General features: G+C 48.1%; 1 protein-coding gene across 1 annotated transcript in view; it reads right to left on the bottom strand.

The window, feature by feature from the left end:
- The window catches only part of PLXNC1 (plexin C1), a 132,218-nt gene that overhangs the window by 9,418 nt on the left and 104,658 nt on the right, over positions 1–18,142 (bottom strand). The window contains exons 22-24 of the mRNA XM_036891047.2: positions 12,398–12,575; positions 10,044–10,147; positions 1,015–1,069 (exon numbers count right to left, since the gene is read on the bottom strand). Coding sequence (XP_036746942.2) covers positions 1,015–1,069; positions 10,044–10,147; positions 12,398–12,575 — 337 coding nt within the window. The remainder of the gene's footprint in view (positions 1–1,014; positions 1,070–10,043; positions 10,148–12,397; positions 12,576–18,142) is intronic.

Genomic DNA, 18,142 nt, shown 5'->3' on the forward strand with positions numbered 1-18,142 from the left:
CAGGGCAGGCTCTGGGGGGTTAGGACAGTGACCAAAGCAGAGGCGCTCAGCCGGACTGGACACGGAGGAAGCAGAGGCGCTGGCTGCGGGCAGTCTGGTGGAGAGATCCAGTGCAAAAGGCCCAGTCCTTGAGGCCTCAAATACACAGCTGTGTGCATTTAACAGCACAGGGACACCGATCCCCTGTGTCACATGACAGCCACCCTCTGCAAGACGGCTGCTCTCACTGCGCCTGATGGAGTGATGGACAGCGGGGATCCCCAAAGGGGTGTCCTACAAACTACCGCGTCGTCCTGGCTATTTTAAGAGCCCTGCTCTCATGGTGGGACCGACCAGGCTGTGCCTAGGACCGAATCCAGGAACCAAAGCCCGCCTCCCGCCGTGTGTTGAGAAGGACTGAGCCAGACCCTGAACCTTGCTGAGGGCTGGGCACCGAGTGTCTTGGCTGGGGTGTGATTTCTCTGGCCACAAACCTGGAACAGGCCCTGCGGTTCTCCCCCTCAGTGTTTCCTCGCCCCAAACTGCCAGGCAGGTAGATGGGACGCCGGCCTATTTTCCCATAAAAGCCCCCTCTGTAGTTTCTCCCCCCACCCTCCGGGAACTTGGCGCGTGCCATCCCTGGGAGGTTTGGGCTTCCCAAGGGGGCGATCTCGTTTGCTCAGCACTGGCAGGGCCGCGTGATGGTCTGCAAGCTTCCCTCGCAGTCCGCCAGGGGGTCTCCTCTGTCAGCCCCCCTCCTGCTGAGCCCTTGGGAAGAGAATCGGGAGGGCCGAGTCTCGGACGCCCAGGGGCGGCGCCCCCTCAGCGCTGGGCAGGCCTGGCGCCCACTGCTGCGGTCCTTGCAGGGCGCGCCTTCTCGGGCCCAGAAACAGAAACAGCTGTCCTCTGCCTTCAGAGACTTGCTCAGCAACAACTCAGTCTCACCTTTGTGACAATACATCTGAGAGAGGCAAAAAGCAGTGCTTTATAAAGCTGGGTGAGAAGAAAAGGTTAAAAGCATGATATATGGGTTACCTGAAGTAAAATTTGCTATCTTCTTAAAGACTTTTATAGTGGATCCATTTGATACCTGAAAAGAAAGATAAAAACATGAGTTTTCAAAACAATGTATTTCTCAACTTCATCCAGGAATTACATGGCTGGATGGATCTTACACTTTCTTACTAAGCTAAATATTTGTCAAGAATTTCTACTGTGCTGGGGGCTGGGGCTCTAGTGATGAGCAAGGCACCGTCTTTGCCCTCAAGGAGCTCACCGTCCTGTGAAGGAGTCAGACAAGGCCACGGAATTCGGTGGGGCAAGTGCTAGAAGGGGGAGGCCGGGCGCTAACGGGAGGTGGGCGGTCTCTGGAAGAGGGGAGGACTGCGCTGCGCTGACGGGTCTAGAGAGGCTGGAACCACCTTAAATTTTATTTTCTTATTTTTAAATTTACCTGTTAAGAAATGCTAAAAGATAGGTTTTTAAGAACTGGTATCTAAAGTTGGTGTCCAACCGTAAGACAGAGCAATTTTACATGTAGGTATCATACCCAACAGAAATAAGTACATACCCTCATTGTAAATGGTCTGTAATTAATTCAAACTGGGAACAATCCAAATATCATCTTAAATGAATAAGTAATTTTGGGGTACATCCATATGACAATATCAAACAGTGAAAGTGAGCAAATTACGGCTACATGCACAAGGAGGAACCTCACAGCGATGCCGAGCAAGAGAAACCCCACACGAAGGCAAGCGTACTGTGCGACTCCCTTCGCGCAGAGCTGTGAGAAAGTCTGTCAGACGTTTGGGGAAGGGAGTGGGGGGTAGCGATCAGGAGGGGCTCCTGAGCCTCCTGTAATGTTCTATTTTGTGACCTGAGGGGAATTCTAGGATGTGCTCACCTTTGATACTTCATCAGGCAGTAGACTTATGATTTGTTTTCTTTTCTGCAAGTTTGTATCTTTAAAGAAGCTTATACAATCATGAAAGCTGTATACTTTTTAATAAAACTATACTTTTTTAAAAGAACTTACCATGCACTAATAGTAAGTGTACAGCTCAGTGAAAGTTCACTTATGTAACTGTGTAGCTACTACCCACATTAAAACAAAATTTATTTCAAGATCCTGAGAAGTACTTCCCGGTCAATACCCACCCCAGTCCTCATCCAGAGGTGATTGCTATTCTGACTTCCATAACCATTGATTAGTTTTATCTGTTCTTGAACTTCATATAAATGGAATCATACAGTGTTTTCTTAGGGTCAATATAAGGTCTGTGGTGTTTATCCACATTGCTGCAGCTAACAGCAGTACGTCCTTTAAAAACTAGTGTATATTATTCCACTGTATGAATATGCTATGAAAAAAATGCCATACAATAGAAGAAACACTGACCCCTGCTACATGAATGAACGTCAAAACATCCATGCTAAGAGAAACCACTTGTGAAAGACCACATCCCATTCATATAAAATGTCCAGAACAGGTAAATTTATACAGACAATAGATTACTAGTTGCCTAAGGCTGGGGGCAGAGGATTGAGGAGTGACTTCTGATAAGCTCAAGGTTTTTTATTAGGGTAATAAAAATGTTCGAAAATTAGGTCATGGCGATGGTAGCACAACTCTGTATGTACCAAAAACCAGTCAATTGTATGCTTTAAAAAGGTGATCTTTATAAGAATTATATAACCGGACTGTTAAAAAATTGCCACAGATGTTAGATACACAAGTTTGACAAATAAATGCGTCCACCACACTTGAGACAGTGTCTGTGTATCACTGCTTTCAGAGCTAAAGAGTCGTGGCCTGAGGCCTTGTGGGGCTGTGGAACCCACAGACAACGGCCCTCCAGCGCGCCCCTCCCCGACAGCCAACCAGGGGAAGAGGGGCCCTTCAGGCAGAGGGAGACTAGATGCTGAACTGCAGAGGGCAGGCCTCACTCTGGGAGGAGTAAATTGTTCCGAGGAGCTGGCCCATAAAAATATAAAACATGGGCCTTGAAGGATAGGTCAGGGATGCACAAATCGTCCCCGTTCTAGGTTTGTGGAGGATTAACCCTGTCCTCTCTGAATATTAATAGCTGAGCACTGCTTCCCTCCACCCCGAAATTCTAAGGCTGTTATGAATTCTAACGCTAATGAGAACTGGCCTTCCCCCACTTGGAAAAAAGCAGAAACCTAGACTTTCTCTTCTGGCTTGCTGCTCAGCAGTTACCAGAATGTACAAACCGGCTGAGCAAAGGTGGAAGGATTAAAGCCTAGTCTCCCTCAGGTTACCCTCGGGCAGAAGCAGAGCGAGGGCCAGCCCTGGAGAGGCCTCTGGGCTGCCGTCCAGCGCGCGCGGAGTGCGGGCCGGAGGCCCCAGCTGCTGGTGTCCGCGGCACCTTGCGGGGAGGGGGCTGTGCGCTGGGCCATCGGGCCTCTGCAGAGTGTCTCAGGCGTGGATTCTGAATTCTTACGGAGCTCTTTGACTGCTGTTCCTACCAAATATCCTCTCCTTTTCTCTTGAGCTATTCATTGTTTTCTGGGGGGATTTTTCCATTCTCCTCCATTTGATGCAATTAAACGTTCTGTGCAGGTACCCCCTTAGCAATCATCAGACACTGAGAATGTTTGAACATAGTTACCAAGTTCCTCCCCATGAAGAGCTGGATATGCTGTTTCTAAGCCAATAAATATCTTTTTATAAAAGGAAGCTGGTGATTCATTCTGGGTAATTGTCAAAGAATGAATCCCAAATGGATCCTGTTGAGTGTTGAGCCAATACTCCTCTACTGTCAGATGCTTTGTTTTGCCAAAAGCGAACACCCTTGCTCTATAATCACAAACACCACGGATGGGCCTTCCGATAAGGAGCGCTGCCAAAAGTTCAAATGTCTTTTCAAGTGCTGGCAACAACTACTCACTGCTGGCGCAGCGCTCAGGCACTAAGGGCAGACGCAGCTTGTGCCGAGGAAATTTTACTCTGAAATTATCTCCCAAGAGCAAGTGTAAAAGCATTTTATTAGTGGATGAGTTGTGTGCGTGTGAGCATGTATTTGTGTGAGTGTAGTTCTAACTTTCACAGCTGCTCTAGGGCTGAAACATTTTCCCCCACATGACGCTTTAACACCATTGTAAAGACAGAAAACTAGTTTATGTACAGATGTTTGTCAGGGGAAAAGGTTTCCATTTTCTGTTTTGCACAAGTCGGCTGCTGCCAAGTTAAGGACAGAAATGCCTTTTTGAAAAGTGCGTCAGAATACAAAGGGTTAAAAATATGATGCTGTTTGTTCCATCTGAAAAACTCCAAATGCTTTCCTAAGTGGCTCATTAATCCTCCGGTACTCTGTGAGGCAGGGAGCGTCCGCCGGGCCCCTGCTTTAGGAATGAAAACCAAATTAAATCAAAGAAAGATTAATGTCTCTAGATGAATCTGAGGCAGGGAGGTTTCTCCAGCCCAAGCAGAACTGGTACACATGGCATTTCAAGTTAAACTCCTTCCAGTCTCGGGCTGCTCCCGGATTCAGTGTGACGAGGCGGCACACCTTCAGTGACGACCGGCCCATGCTGGAATGAAGTGGAGATGACTATGGGCTTTTCCATCATTGGGATTAAGAGTTGTGCCCACAGGGATAAGTGGACCCATGTCAATAATTTAAAGTCACTCCTGAAATAAACAAGCTACACAGCCTCCCAAGCATGTGCAAGTGACGGTGAGATTTCTTTGTGGTAAAATATCTTTATGGCATAAACTGAAGATAATTCCACAAAAATAGATTTTCTAGAAATACATGGTTGAGTTTATATTAAACCTTATGAGATGGCCATTTCTGTAGGTAAAAATGGTCGGATATTGGCAAGTTCATATAGTTTAGCCTAAGAGGAAAACTGGAATCTTAGCCTACAAATGTTATAAAAAATTATGAATACTGACCATATTCATAGTTGAATATGATCTGAAATATTGTGATACTATTCCTTAAAAAAAAAATCTCAAAACACAATAATCAGTACAAATCAACACATGCAAACCCATACGGATCCTCCCATTCCTAAAACGGTAGTATGTTTAAGCAAAATTTTATTCAACTAACAGTGTCCCAGCAGCCATTCCTCAGACCTGCTCTCCTTGTGTTTCCCCTTAGCTCTTCTCATTGGCACCCCAAGACTGGAGGCAGATGAAAAAGGAATCTGTGTCCTCAGGGCCAGAGGGATGCCCTGGCTCAGTCCTTAAGCCAAGGAGAGAGAGGTTCAGGGCTCATCTGCGTCTGGAAGGGGCTATGAGAACATTGTCAACAGGCACGTCAAGGCACACGTGGTTCCCAGACTAGTGAAAATGCCAGTAGGGTACCTGTTTCTTTCTTGTGTGCTTGGAATTAGCCCTGACAAACTCCTGAGGACTGCTAGAATCCTGACCTAGTCCTCGGGAGGCAGTTTGGCCTCCAAGAGTGTGTGAGAAACTGGGACCCTGTGCTTCTGTGGCACTGGAGTTGTCAGCTCTTGGATGCTTGAGAGAAGACTCCCTTCTGATGAAGGGAACTATCATTTTCTTCAAGGAATGTTGGCCTTAAAGGATGTTAAAGTAGGAATTGAAACAGGGAAGAATTTTGATAAATTTCATAGACACGAGATTCATCGTAAAATGTTGTTACCCTTTTGAATTTGACCTCAGAGAAGGTAACTACCAGTTCTCAGCAGAGTTATCCCTCTGGCCCGCAGAGGAGCCACAGAGTCTCAGTGCACTTCCATTCCACCTGCTCCCAGCCTTGGGACATCAGTGACAAGAGCCATGTGACCTGGGCCAAGTTGCTTAGCCTCCCTGTGCCTCAAAATGGGGATAATGACAGTCTCCACATCTCACTGTGCTCTAAAGAGGACTAAAGGGTATGTTATTTGTAAAAGCCCTTAGAACAGTGCCTCGTATGCAAGAAGCACCCCATGTGCTTGTTAAATATCTAGCTGTTCACGCTTATAGAGACCTTTAGAGGCAATCCGATCCCTTTATTTTAGGGTCACAGATGACACACTTGATTGGAAGGACCGCTGACCTTACCCAGATGCTTTGGAACATTCCTATGAGCTTTAAATGTCACTTGAATGACAGCTTTGGCATTAGCATGCACCAGTTACAAGGAACATTCTCAATGACATGGGGTTAAATGTCTTTTTTGCCCCTGAAAACTTCACAGCTGAAAACAAGAGGCATGATCTGTAGAGAACATTTCCTGCCGGACACACCACCTGTCCTGCACGTTTGCTGCTGCTCCAGAGCAGCCTGTGGGTGCGATAACACCATCCTGCCAAAGGTCACATCCCCTTCCTTTGGGGCCCACCACAAGCCACCTGCTGGTGCAGGGCAGAAAGCCTGAGCCTGGAGAAGCCACCACCAACCTTACCCCCGACCACACACAAATGAATTCACCAGCTCCACAACACAGCACAGTTCCCCTCATAGTAAATGCACATACAGCAACTGCTAGTCAAAGAAGCACTTGCAAGGATTTAATTATAGGGGAGAAAGATGCCTCTGGCTTAATGTGTTTGTGAAGATGTCGGCTTTACCCCTCGTCTGCACAGGACAGAATGAGACTGGAGCAGAAATTCGCCCTCCTCTGCATTCATCTGATGCAAAGTAAGAGTAATAAAAGCACCTTCAGCACAGGGCTTTTGTGAACATGAGCTGCATGAATGCATGCGAACAGCGCTGCTGTCATCAGGGTGGAAAGCAATCTTGCTGACACCCAGGGTTGGCAAGCAAGCCAACCTGTAGGTGGACAGGGCACTGCCAGCAGCTTGGGGCTCTGGAGGCTGCATCCCGTCCATGAGACGCTACATTTTTGCTGTGCCTTGAGGTCCCCCTCTAGAAACCTGCTCTTCAAATATTTGGACAGTAAATCATTCAGAAGAGAACAGCTCCCCTCTGTTTGCCCTAAGGCCAGAACAAGGCGAGAAGCAGCAGGCTCGGTTCTCCAGCAATGGGACTTGGTTAAGCTAGGAGGAGGACCTGGCAGTCGCTAAAGATTAACTTTAAAACCTAACTAATTTGGGCTAATTGGGGGGAGGTGAGTCTGAATCACTTAAAATTCCAAGTTAGACCCTATTTTTAAATGAAATATAGCTTTTTGCTTTCAAGCACTTACAGTGACTCAAACTAGGGTGCTTTAGTAAATGAATAAGAGTGATAATTAGCATCTTGTCTCTCAGGAGGGAAATGAAAGTGTTTGGAGAGAAAATTTTTCTTTAACGAAAGGGCAAAGTAAGCTTCAGCTCAGCCCTGTCAAATGACTCCAAATTCTGACTCTACACAGTCGCTGCTAAACCAAGTGGCAGAGTGTGGTGGTGGATGCTTTTGCCCCAACAGTCTTTGAAAAAACAGAGCATCTGAGATGGTCCAGGCAGAGAACGCCATGCCCGATGACCTTCCTTCAAGCTCTCCGCGTTTATTTGCCTTATGGCTTAGCTTTTTAAACATAAGGAGAATCCTTTAGGCCCTTGTGTCCTAGTCTTGTCATTTATTACCTCCATGTGGCAATGCTAGGGTATAAGGCCAATAAATCATTTGGACAGGAAGTGACTACAGGCCAGATTAATTTCATTATCATCCTTAAGCAGATAGGTGTCTCGCATAGCCCATGTCTCCACTGAAGACTGATGTTCCCTCTCTCCTGACAGCCTTCCGCTTGCCCCGCGGACAGCTGTGGCAGTTCTCCGTCCTCCCTGCGGGGGTGCTTGGCCTGCCTTTCCCTAGGAAGGGCAGCGAGTGGCCACAGCCCCTTCCTTTGGGGCCCCTGCCATGCCACACAGTTGCCAGGGGATGCTGAGAAGCCTGCTCAGGGTGGCTCAGCCCTCCCTGCACAGCTGAGCATGGCAAGCACTTCCACGAAGAGGGCCAAAGGAGAGCATCTGTGGCCGGGTTCCTTCCAAACTTGCCCAGAGAAGCTTGCTACCAGACACGCAGGGAGGAAAGATCTCTGCCCAGCTGCAACCCTGAACTTCAAACTGCAGCCATGATGAGCCCTCTCTAAGCACTTCACCCCAGCTCTAACCCCTCCTGTCCGGTAAACTCCCTCTGAAACAGAGCTTCTCCAAATGTGGCCCACTGACACGAATACGTACATTCAGAAAGTTCCCTGGGGATTTTTACACTCCAAAGGCTAAGACCCACAGCTCTTGGCAAGATGATTCCACAGCAGGAAGGTCTGGGCAGCAGAGGTTGAGGATAGGAGCGAGTTGTTCACCGGCAGCTTTCTCTGCTGGGCGCCCCACACCCCATAGCCACGGCTGCAGGGCAGCACCCACCCAGGTGTCCCACAAAGTGACTGTTTCCAAACTGGCTGTGAGACCCACCCAGCCAAACGGCCCAAGGCTCAGGTGTCCTCTGTTCCTGGCTGTTGCCCAGAAAGCTGGGTGCAAGGAACAGTCTCAGCTCCTCCCCGGGGGAGGGGGTAGCCTGGCAGGTCCAAAGGCCTTCTGGGTGCAGACACGCCTCCCTGGGACGTCACCGCCGTGAGTGACCGGAGGCGCCCGAGTGGCCTGGAAAGCCAGTCCTGGCTGCCCCGTCTCTGGGACAGCACCTGCGGCCCTGCGACAGCACCACCAGCCCTGAGTGCCTTCCTGACCCTCCCTGCCCTCCCCAACCCCCCCAGGTCCGCAGGGCCGGCAGCGTCCACCTGTCTGCATTTCGAGAGCCGCTGTGTCATTTCTGGCCAGCGTCAGCCCTCACCCAGAACACTAATGACAGCTCTGACGGGTCTCCCTATTTCTGGGCCTGCACCTCTTATACTCAGGCTCCATGCACAGCCACGGCCATTTTCTGAGACCTGATCTCCCTTGCTTATGACCCTCCAAGACTTCACACTGTGCGGCCGCATCCTGACGGGACAGTGAATCCATAGGCCTAGGGCCCAGCTACCTGCGGCCCAGCCTTGGCCCTGCCACTGACGGGCTGTTCGTAAGCTTCCCGGAGCCTCGGTGCACCCATCTGTAAGGCGGGTTAGCACCACTGCCTACCTCACAGGACTGCTCTGGGATGGAAGGAACTGAAATAAGGGGAAATGCTGAGGACACGCCAGGCACAGAGCAAGAGCTCCGGGACGTCGGCGATGATTAGCTCTCACTACCACCCCTGCCCTCTCGAGCTTTAGCCAGTCTACAAGCAGAACACACATGCTCTCCCTTGCTGGGCGTGCTGGCCCCCACCCCAGCCTGGTTAAGTTCCCCTTACTCTGCAGGTCTCAGCTCAGTCACAGCTTCCTCCAGGAAGCCTTCTCAGATGCTCCGATGCTTCTCAGATGCCCCAGTACAGTGTAAGGAGTTACTTCACTGTCTCCTTTCACTTTTCACCCTGTCCCCAGGGCTGTAGGCTCCTTGAGGTCAGGGACCTGGTCTTTTTTCCTTTCACGTGCATCCCCAGATCTTAGCACATAGTAGATACTGAGCAAAGATTTAGACAAATGTCGCTGAATGACTCCCAGTAACCCAGTGTGTTCAGGAACCTCCCGTCTCCTCTTCCTGCTCTGTGCTGGCTTCTCTGGCACTCAGATCTCTGAGAGCTCACATGTGCCCCTTACCTACCTCAGCCTCACCCAGCATGTGGGTCAGGGCCAAAAGATATCACTGAATACTGCAAACAAAACAGGAAATGCAAAACTTTTTCAGAAAAAAATGCCACTACACCAAAGGTTATGCTACCTCTTGTGAGCACTGAGAGACTTTTCCTGGCTTTGCTCAGCCCCAGTCAAATGATAATTCTACTGACCAGGTCAGAGGAGCTCATAAAGAAGAGTGTCTGACCTAAACTGCAGGACAGAGCGTGACTGGGCTGCAGGAAAAGCGAAGCCTGCAGAAAGTTGGGGGAGGAGGGCAAGTAGACCACGAAAGACAGTTATTCGTGGGCTTTTCTGAAGGAATAACGACAACAACTTCTCCAGAGACAAGCAATCTGCAAAAACTAGTCCAGAAAAGGGTGGCAGTCCTATAATTCTTCACAGAATTTACAGGATGCTGAAGATGATCTAATCCCGTTAGAATTTGGGGTGGGGAAGGAGACGTTGAGGGCTAAACCTTGCCCTTACCTCGTAGTGGCCAATGGTGTTTAGCTTGGTTATTCCATCTTCAAGAATCACAGAGGAGCTGTCGATGTCCAGAAGCTCTTTTGGTCGTGTGCCCACTTGAAGTTCTGAAAATAAATACATAAAGAGCATTTTGTTCTCTTCTAAAATTCCAATGAGAAATTTTCAGTGCTACTCTGTAATAATTGCAATTATTAACAGATAAAACTTAGAGTGGTAAATATTTGTTTGAAAGTTTGGAGACGTATCAGCCAGACCAGACACTTGAGTGTTTTGTTTTTGTTTTATGTTTCGGGCTTTAAATTTTAAGACTACTTTTCCCTGAAGCTTTTACTCTGAGGTTAAGCCTGGAAGTGAATTCAACACAAAATAATGCATCCTCAGAGGAACTCAGCTCTTCAGAAAAATTAAACAAAACCCAAACATCTGTGTACTCCCACGTGTGTGTTGACATGGTGTACTATGCACTATCTACCTTCTGTAGGTCCCTGTGTGTGGGACACTCTGGGCTAATGTACCAAACCCCAGGGCTCAAATCCCTTTATAGAGGCTGCCAACTTGTGCCTTAGGGTCAGTCTGTGGCCCACAAATATGTGTTTTCTATTTTTGTGAACCTGCATGATGGTTTACTTATTATTTGAGTATCAGTTCAGCACCAGCATCAAAGTTCAGGAAATTGCACATAAAAATTTGGACTGATTTATCCTTTAAAAACCGGATCATCTGGTAACACTGTCCAGAGCTTAGCACCCACTGGCTGAAGCTAAGTGGCACTGCCCCCCTTCAGTGGCAGTTCCCCAATTAAGCTGGGTCCCACCACCTTCTGTTGTCCAGCTGAGCCAATGTGCCTTCTTTATTATACCCCTGCCCCTCCTGGCATCTGAGTTCGTCAGCCTCTGCTCTAAGAAATCTCAGCATGGCTGCTTCTGGTTTTGGATTTCAATACCATTTGTGGCTGGTTTCTTAGGCTCTGCCTTAGTTTTCAGAGGCCAGCTCTGGAGGTAGTTTGCAAGAGCATTAGACGTGCAGAAGCCTGATGTGGCTGGAATGCTGTGTCCCCATTTACCATCAGACTACAATGTGAAGCTTCTAGTCGGCTGTTCTGCTTCCTGCCTCCCTGTATCAGGAAGAACCGATGGGCACACAAACAGAAAAGGCACGAGGACACGACCACTGACTTGGCAGCGGCAGGGCTGCGGCCATCGGGCTGTTTTCCCTGTGGTCCCAGGCTCCGCATGCCCATCTCCTTTGCAGCCAGAGAAGCAGGTTTGTGAGCAGTAGGATCAGAGCAAAAAGTTGGTGGCCCTGGGTCATGTGATGATTTCCTGGCTGGGACTGCCCCTTTGACCCTGCATATAACCAAATATAGCTAAAATGGTCTTCGAGTGCCCAACAGTTCCTTCAACACTAGGCAACAGGAGAGAAGCAGAGGAGGGGTGCCGGAGCCCTGCTTTCTCTGAAGCCAGGTCATGAGGCAGCTATGTATTTGCATGGTTTCCCTCAGATCTGCCAGCCCTGCCTCCAGGCCTCTCTAACTCTCTAAATGGCCTTTTAGCAGGAGGTTTGATGGGAGGGCCAGGTGGGATGATTTTAATTGCCTGTGTAGTCAAGGCTACAACTGTACATCGAGGGGAGATGAACCTCGTTACGCTGCCTGTCACTGCTGCGATTTTACTCTCCTTCCTGTCCCATTATCCGCTGTAAAATCCCACAACAGTCTCCTGGGAGGGCTGTGCAGAGCTCAACTCTAAAATGCTGATGAACATTTGAGTGAAGTGTACCCTGTCAGCTTGCTCCTGCATATGCTCTCCTTCGCGGTGCACCAGTAGAACCTTGAATGAATTCACAGCAGATGTCGTGTCTCGTTGGGAGAGGATGGAGAATATACTTAACACAGGCCATGATTAGCAGCGAGGAAGATGACCTTTCCAGGCTGCTGGAGCTGACACCCAGTCTCAGCCACCCACTAATGACACGCTCAGTATCACAACAAACAAATCAAATGCCAGCGTGACACCCAACACACACAGAAGGCACGCAGTTTCCACCTTTTGGTACTTCTTGATGCAAGGTGAAGCCATTCTGTCTCAGGGTTAGCAATCTCATGAATCTCATTTACAAACATAATTTTTAAAAAACCAACATCTTTGAAGAACTGTATTTCCTAAAAAGAATCACAAAGCTCATGGGAGAGCTTTGCAGTCTCTTGGCTTGGCCCCTCGGCATGCCCTCCAGGAACCCCCAGGGCCATGTGAGTTTAGCAATCTGTGGCTCAGATGCTGGGGGCAGGGAGGGAGGGGTAGGTGGAAGGGTGCTCGGCAGAGGACTGGGACAAAATAGCTCTCACATCTCCTTACCAAGACCAATTTCATTCAGCTGAAGCCCATATGGAGAGCCATTTTTGCTTAGGAATGCTTGGAAAATCTTTTCTTTGGCTTGGCCTATGGTATCACAATCAAGAACGTTGACTGAAATGTTCCGACAGACATCTGCACTCTCATTTTCTGGGATTTTTTCAAAGACGACGTTTAATGCCTGCAAGAATACAAACAAGTTTCCCAGTCTATTAGATAATTGAAATCTGAAAGGCACTCATAAAAGACACAAACCTTGGCGAGCACTAATACCTCTGACAGCATATCAGCAAACACTGTAGCAAGTCACACCACTCTAATCTTTTTTCCATGATCCATTCTTAGGGATAATGGAAAGAAAAACAGAAAGCTAAAACTCTCATTGTAGAGCAAGCACTGAATAAATATGTCTGAGAGTAAAATATATATACACATAAATACCCTAAAAAAGGTGATTTCTAATTTCATCCTCGAAAAAAAAGAACTGGACAGGTTCCACAGTAGATGAGGATAATGGAGATGATCTTTTTCATTAACAGGAGGACTACAGTTCCCCGAAGTGAAGTTCCAGGTGACAGGAAAGGTCACGGGGTCGCCATGTGCATCACGAGGAAGAGGCCAGTTCTTAATATGCAGCATTAGTTACGGGAGAGTTTATTGTCCCTCCCCGTAACAGCTGTAGTCAGACAGTTTCCTGAGCCCTCGTTAAAGCGCTGGGGCCCCACCCCGCACCCTTACTCTTGCATTAATTACATTTCCGTGCCATTACTTAACATTTTGTCAGCTAACATTCTCCCAGGGCAGCAAAACCTCAGAGTCAGATTAATGGGGAAGTAAGGCCTTTGTGAATGCATGAAAACCCAGAACTAGGGACTACTTCAAAATGAATTTAAAAGCAATTTCAGATTACCTGTGCCTAAGAACAAGTACACATATCTAAAACAACAAAGTTTGCCTGCTACGGATCCTTTGGGGAACTGATCCAGGGAAATGCTAAGAGTGTTTTGTAATTAGCGTTAACATACAGTTTAGATTTTAAGGTACCTTGGCAATCGAGTCAGAGGGACTGGGGGTGGTGTGAAATGGCACCTTACTATTTTTGGAGCCTGACTGTAAAGAGGGAATGTAAAATAATTAATTAATGGTTATGCTAAAAGAATAAAAACGCAGTAATGTGGCGATCCTTCAGGTTAACTCAACTTTAAAATGGAAGTTATAACAGTATCTGCCTTCTGGCACTGTTATGGAGGTTGAGATAATGCATGTCAAAGGCTTGGCAGAGAGCCAGGCTGCTGGGAAGGGCTCAGTGATGGCGATAATAATCATGGTGATCAGTTACTATTTCATAGATTATATCACAATTCGTATTGTTGTTAGTATTAGCATGCCACCGTTCGGAAACAGAGACTTAGCCACAGCTGAGCAGCTAGGATGCTGGCTCCATGCTCAGTACCTCTACCAGAGTAAAGAGCGTGCTGCTGGCAAGCAGAGGAGGACGCAGCATCCGCTCTGAGGTCAGACCCCTGGGGCCCAGCCCAGCCCACCACGCCTTAGCGGGGGAACCTCTGGGTATCTCAGTTGTCTCACCTGTATAGTGGGAATGAAGGTGGTACCTGCCCTGGGGTTCCTCGGTGATAGACTGAATTAACCACGGAGCACTTAGAACAGTGTCTGGCTCATGGGCACTTGGGAGATACAACGTAAGGATCCCTGACCCAGACAAGCGGCTTCTGAACTCTGGGGAGGTTCTCAGATGCATGTCTTCTTTTTACTGCCTTCAAATCTTGCCCCCACAATCCTGCTTACAACTAGCAAGAGTGAACTCTTTGGTCTCAACCAAATGATTAAAAGTCAGACTCAGCGGAGTCTGAACTCTGAGCTTAAGCAGTGGTTCAGCCTGGCCTGTGAGAGCTCCCTTCTTCCTGGAGCAGAGTCACTCCCTTGCTGGATCTCAGAGCACATTCGAGGTCTGCACCTGCCACCCACTAGGATGGGGTGCAGAATGCCTCTCTGCTCACAAACCCTGGAATAGGACAGGAAAAGGCAGGGAGGGCGACGGTTGGGTGGACTGTCTGGAAGGAACCAACGTGGTGAAGCCTCTGGCGGAGGCTTCCATGTCAGTGATATTTATTGACACCCTGCCGGGCCCACTTCAGGACCTACTTCTTTTAATCTTCCCAATGTGCTGGTGAAAGAGGTTGTATGACTGTTATTCCCACTTTGGAGTGAGGACACTGAAAGGTCAAATAACTTGCTCCAGAGACACAGCTGGTAAGTGCAGGGCCCAGAGCCGGCACCCTGAGCCACCTCGACTGCGGGGGCCTCTTCCTACCCCATGGCCCTCCCTCACCCCCAGTCCCACCTATGGCCCAGGAGCCCTCCAGACCTCCAGGAACCCTGCGCTAGATCTGCTGTACGCGAAGCCCGAAGCTAGGTCCCTGGCCCAAACGGGGTTCCAGGGGGGCTGGCAGGGAAGTGCGAGTCCCGTCCCTATGGTCTGGGCACAGGGCCTGCCTCCCTGTCTCTGTGCGGTGGTCCCCTCCTGGTGGGAGTAATGGCTGGTAAGCTATTTCACAGGGCTTTTAAAGATATGATGAATGGAAAGTACTTTCTGATCAGCCCTCCAATCCCAGCTTGTTTAATAGTTTTACAGGTATTTGTGAAATAACATTCTTTGACTACCTAGAGGGCACTACCATCTACAACAAAAACAACTCTTTACAGGCAATAAATGTTCTTTTTAAGAATATAACCAAAAGGAAAAAAATCTTAACTGGATGTAAAATAATGTAAATCTGCCACTACCTCCACAGTGAGACAGGTGGAAAGAAAGGTAAAACAGCATTTTAGAGAGCCCACAGGGAATTCAAGTCAATGTGGACACAAGTTGATTTATATGCATTGTTTATGCTGCTTATGCTTCGAGCTCAAACAGCAGTTTCCTAAAGCATAAGTGTAGTCGGGGTCTCTCAGAGCAGGCCCGGCCTCCTCACCCAACCCAGGCTCAGGAGACGCACTAACTGGGGCCTCTGCTCCACGTCGGGGGGGTGGGGGGATCCCCCATGGAAGTGCCGTCTCTCCCTTCAAGACCATTCAACCAGAGGCTCCCTGTGCCTGACTCCATGTGAGGGGCTGGATGCGGGAGAGACCTTCCTGCCCTTGCGTTCAGACAATTCACAGTACATTTGGGAAACTAAAGCATCACCTTTGAAATCATATTGAGCCACCAGGTTCAAATATATCACATCAGTACTTGCTGACTCACAGTCCTCACAGAGAAAGTGAGTAAGGGAGGTGTGGAGCACGGACATCAGACCACCCAGGTCACCCCCTTCTCCTGGTACTGAGCCATGGGAGCGTGGCAAGTCAGCTAACTTCTCTAAGCCATAACATTCTAACAGTTCCTATCTCAAAGAAGTGAGGAGATCACTGAATAATGACATGTAATAATAGCAAATTAAGGAGTGCTTCCTGTGTGCCATGCACTACTGTAAATTTTATGTGCTTGTGTATGTATACGTGTGTGTGTATAATCTCAGAAACAACCTTATGACATAGATCCTATTATTATTCCTACTTTACAGATGAGAAGCTGAGGCTCAGAGAGGTAAGGTAAATTGCACAAGATCACCAGCAAGAAAATAGTAGAAGCAGGCACCTAGCTCTGTGTTCTTAAACATATGGTGATCCTGTCTTTCAAAGTAAGAAAATGTTTTATAAACTAAGCATGGTCTAAATCCATGGGAGAGTGATTAATTTGCAATACCCACAAAAGGCTAAAGTGCACTAAAATGTACAGCCGTTTCTTCTCCAAAAACCTGCCTTTCTGTTGAGAGGAACTGCTCTGGCTCTCCCTATTCCCTTGGCATGAGAGTAGCAGCAAAGCTGGAGCAGCAGACATGGTTGGTTGTCCAATCAAGAGCTACCTCTTCTCCTTTGCCAACAGAAGCCACGTATCAACAGCAGTAATGCTAGCTTAGGAAACATGATTGGTAGCAATTCTCTTCTCCTTCACCAGGGACTGGTCATGTAACCCAGTTCTGGGAATGAGACATAAAGGGAAAGGGTTTCCACCCTAACCAAAAGGGAGAGCAGCACTTGGAGCTGTGGCAGCTCTTCTGTGACTAGGAGGTAAGGCCAAGAGGAGTATGGAGATGGTGACCAAGAGTCCTGACAATGCTGAGTAGATGGGCCAGTCCTGGGGCCTCCAGACTTTCTGCTCTAGCATGCAATTCCATGCTCTTATCATTTAAGCACCATTACTCAGATTTTATCTTACTTAGAGCTGAATGCACCCAACCTGACAGAACTCACTTTGTTAATGCTGAGGTAGGTAAATTCATTCACTGATACCCACCTACTTTGCACTGATAGGCCATTGCAGATGATTCAAAGTAGAACCTGGCACTGATCCTGCCTGGGAAGTATTTGAAGACTGATGGAACTACTGTGGGATAGATACAACAAATTCTAATGCCAGGTGGAAAACAGTAGGTACAGGTGGAGATTAGAGAGGCATTACCTCTAGCCTGGAGGAGGGCTTTTAAAGGGAGAGAAATCAGGGAGGACTGCATGGAGGAAGGGGTCTTTGAATTGGTCCAGAAAGGAGGCATGTGTAGCACTACACATGGAGGCCTCTCGACCACGGAGATACTTGGCATCAGTACTAATTAGATTGTGAGCAGTAAGCTTTGACCTTTACTCAGTCTATTAGGTCAGGAAATCTAGATAAAGAATCCCACTTCCTTTGGGTAGAACAGAGGGTAGAGGGCTTAAAGAACCATGCTTGCCTTTCCAAAACCACCACCTGCCATCTGAGAAAGAAGCCCTATACTATTTATAGAAACAAAAGCTGAAGAAGTGAATACTGCTTTAGTTTCTAATAATGATAGCCAGCACTAACTGAACACTTACCATGTGCCAGAATTTGTCTTAAATGCTTTGCTAATTCACTTAATTCTCACAACTGCTCTATGAAGTGGGCACATTAGCCTCACTTAACAGATGGAGAAACTGAGATACAGAGTTTCAGAAATATGTTCAAGATCATCACAGAGCTGATGAGGGTCATAACTAGGATATGTCCATGCTCTTAATTACAAAGCCAAAAAGCCACTTGAGGTGATAAACCTGTGAAGGGCAGTTCCCGTCTACCTGAGGTTCTCAATAAATGTTATCAGAGCAGACAGGTTGGACAGTCAGCCTGGTAGAAGAGGCTCAACTTCCTTTTCTTGGCTTGGCATAAAGCACTCAATCTGGAGCACCCCATGGCTCAGGTGCCAGTCACAGACGTTTTTATAGCACTCACGTACACCCAGAATGAAGACGGCCTTTCCCGGCCTCTGCTGCAGCTGGGTATGGCCATGTGATCGTGCTATGGCCAATGAGATTAAGCAGATGTGTTATGTGGCAGCCTCTGGGAAACTTCCTTAAAAGACAGCTGGTGACCATCTGTCCCCTTTGCTATAGCCCTGTTTACGTCCTGCTGGCATAAATGTGGAAGGAAGCTGGGGTGAGTGAACACCACGGACCCTGAGGGCAACCTGAGGACCAGAGGGAAGGAGCCCGGGTCAGCAAGGCAGCCCCAGGGCAGAGGATCCCACTGGCGCTGGGCTGCACACCCCAGAACCACATGTGGAAGGGAAATCAACTTCTCTGTTGCTTACGCCACAGGTCTCTTGGGGCCCTGTTTCTTGCAGCAGAGTTGCATCCTAATGAACTCAGGAACATGCCTGTTACCAAGAAGAG

This window comes from Manis pentadactyla, chromosome 10, assembly GCF_030020395.1.
Source record: "Manis pentadactyla isolate mManPen7 chromosome 10, mManPen7.hap1, whole genome shotgun sequence".
Classification (NCBI taxonomy): Eukaryota; Metazoa; Chordata; class Mammalia; order Pholidota; family Manidae; genus Manis; species Manis pentadactyla.